General features: G+C 43.2%; 1 protein-coding gene across 1 annotated transcript in view; it reads left to right on the plus strand.

Moving 5' to 3' along the window:
- Nucleotides 1-492: 492 nt before the first annotated feature.
- The window catches only part of LOC137975324 (uncharacterized), a 6205-nt gene continuing 5032 nt past the window's right edge, over nucleotides 493-1665 (plus strand). Inside the window, exon 1 of the mRNA XM_068822416.1 lies at nucleotides 493-1508. Within this exon, the coding sequence (XP_068678517.1) occupies nucleotides 602-1508 (907 nt within the window). The 5' untranslated portion in view covers nucleotides 493-601. The remainder of the gene's footprint in view (nucleotides 1509-1665) is intronic.

Here is a 1665-nt window from a genome sequence, read left to right on the forward strand (position 1 = left end):
TTTCTCATTATTCCGCGTTTCGAATGAATTTCAAGGGAATTTTCGGGATGCTGAGGCGCATGCGCAACATTAGTCTCCTTTGTTGCTAGCGACAAAGTAAACATGATTTGTAAAAGTTGAGTGGGCAACAGAACTGACGTCAATGCGTTTCCGATCATGTCCACTTTTGGACGCACCAATGCGCGGCAGCTGTCCAAGCCATGAAGCGCATAAAATCTGCTTTTCAAAGATTGGGATTGTTTAAAAGTGAGTTTGATAAAAAGTGACTCATTCTTGGTTTGCAACCTAATTCACGTTTGGTTGGTTGCTTGAATGTCTCTTATCTAAAGAATTAGAGTGTCCGAAGTATTACTAGTATACGGATTTTGAAACTTATCTTACTGCAAAAAATTCCTCTTTTGAACGCATCCATGCTTGGCTTAAACTTCCTGCTTTCTATAAAATAGCAGCATTTCCTGAAAAACTGGTTTCGTGGTGTAGTCGTGTATTATTTCAAGTCATCGTGCAAGGTTCAGACTAAAAGTTGAAGACGGTTTAGTCTGCGAAAACACTTACCTCCATTGTCATTTATTACGCTTTTGAGAAGTCAGTAGGCTCAAACATGGGTCAGATTATTGGCACATCAAACACGGCAGACGTGAACAAGGAGATGACCATGAAGACCGTTTCGCTCGTAAGCCACAAAATGTTAAAATCTCTCCCAGTTGGCTCTTTAAGTTTTCTGGAGAGCGAAAAGCAAGCCAAACACTTGTTTGAGAAGTTTGCTGGAACAGGGGCCAAAGACTTAATCGAAAAAGGGAGGCAAAAATACGGTATGCCAGCACCTGCGAAAGCCAAGGTCGTGTTGGGGTCCGAAGGCAAAATTCGTTCACTTCCTGCTGACTGTGGGATGTTTGCAGCCGTTTCAACAGCCTACAGTTATCACTATAACCTCCGAACTTCGCCGGACGACTGGTGGTTTTGTGTCATTAAACGGGTCGCTTGCGCGATCGACGAGAACTCCGAGAAAGAGTCTGTTCGCAAAATGTTTGTCGATCATGAAGGAAAGAAAGACATAACTGTTGTTGTGAACGAACCCGACATCTTCAAAGTCGACTACGAATATTTTTTCGACGAAATAACGAAAGGAATTAGAGAAAACGTCAAGGTTCCGGAGTTTGTGGATGGAACGACGGCAGATTTTAGCACTACGACACCAGTGCTGAAGATTGTGTCGCAAATCACACTGATGTACTCGGTGAAGGAGTATTTCAATTATCTAATGATTGCGGGATGCGGGATTCCTGCTGTGGAGATGCTAGGAACCGAGGAGGATTGGGCAAAATTAACTTCCAAGTTGAAAGTTCTGAGGACACTCCTTGAACCAATAGAAAAGGACCTTCGCTTGGGTGAGGCATGGTGGAATGTGGTTCGGGAAGTGTTCCACAACTTGCTGAAAACTTACCAGGGGGAGCCCGATACAAAATGGTGGAGTCACATCGTTGATTACCAAACCGCATACTCTTCAGGTGAGTTTTAAATCGTTTCACAGGCATCCCTGACCAGAAGCCCATCAAATATTTGATGGGCTTCCGCCCTCACATATCATGTGAGTGTGAACGAACCGATTTTAAAAAAAAACATGAAGCGCCAAGGTAAAGAGGAGATAGCTTAATAAGTAATAAG

Source organism: Montipora foliosa, chromosome 11, assembly GCF_036669935.1.
Source record: "Montipora foliosa isolate CH-2021 chromosome 11, ASM3666993v2, whole genome shotgun sequence".
Taxonomy (NCBI): domain Eukaryota; kingdom Metazoa; phylum Cnidaria; class Anthozoa; order Scleractinia; family Acroporidae; genus Montipora; species Montipora foliosa.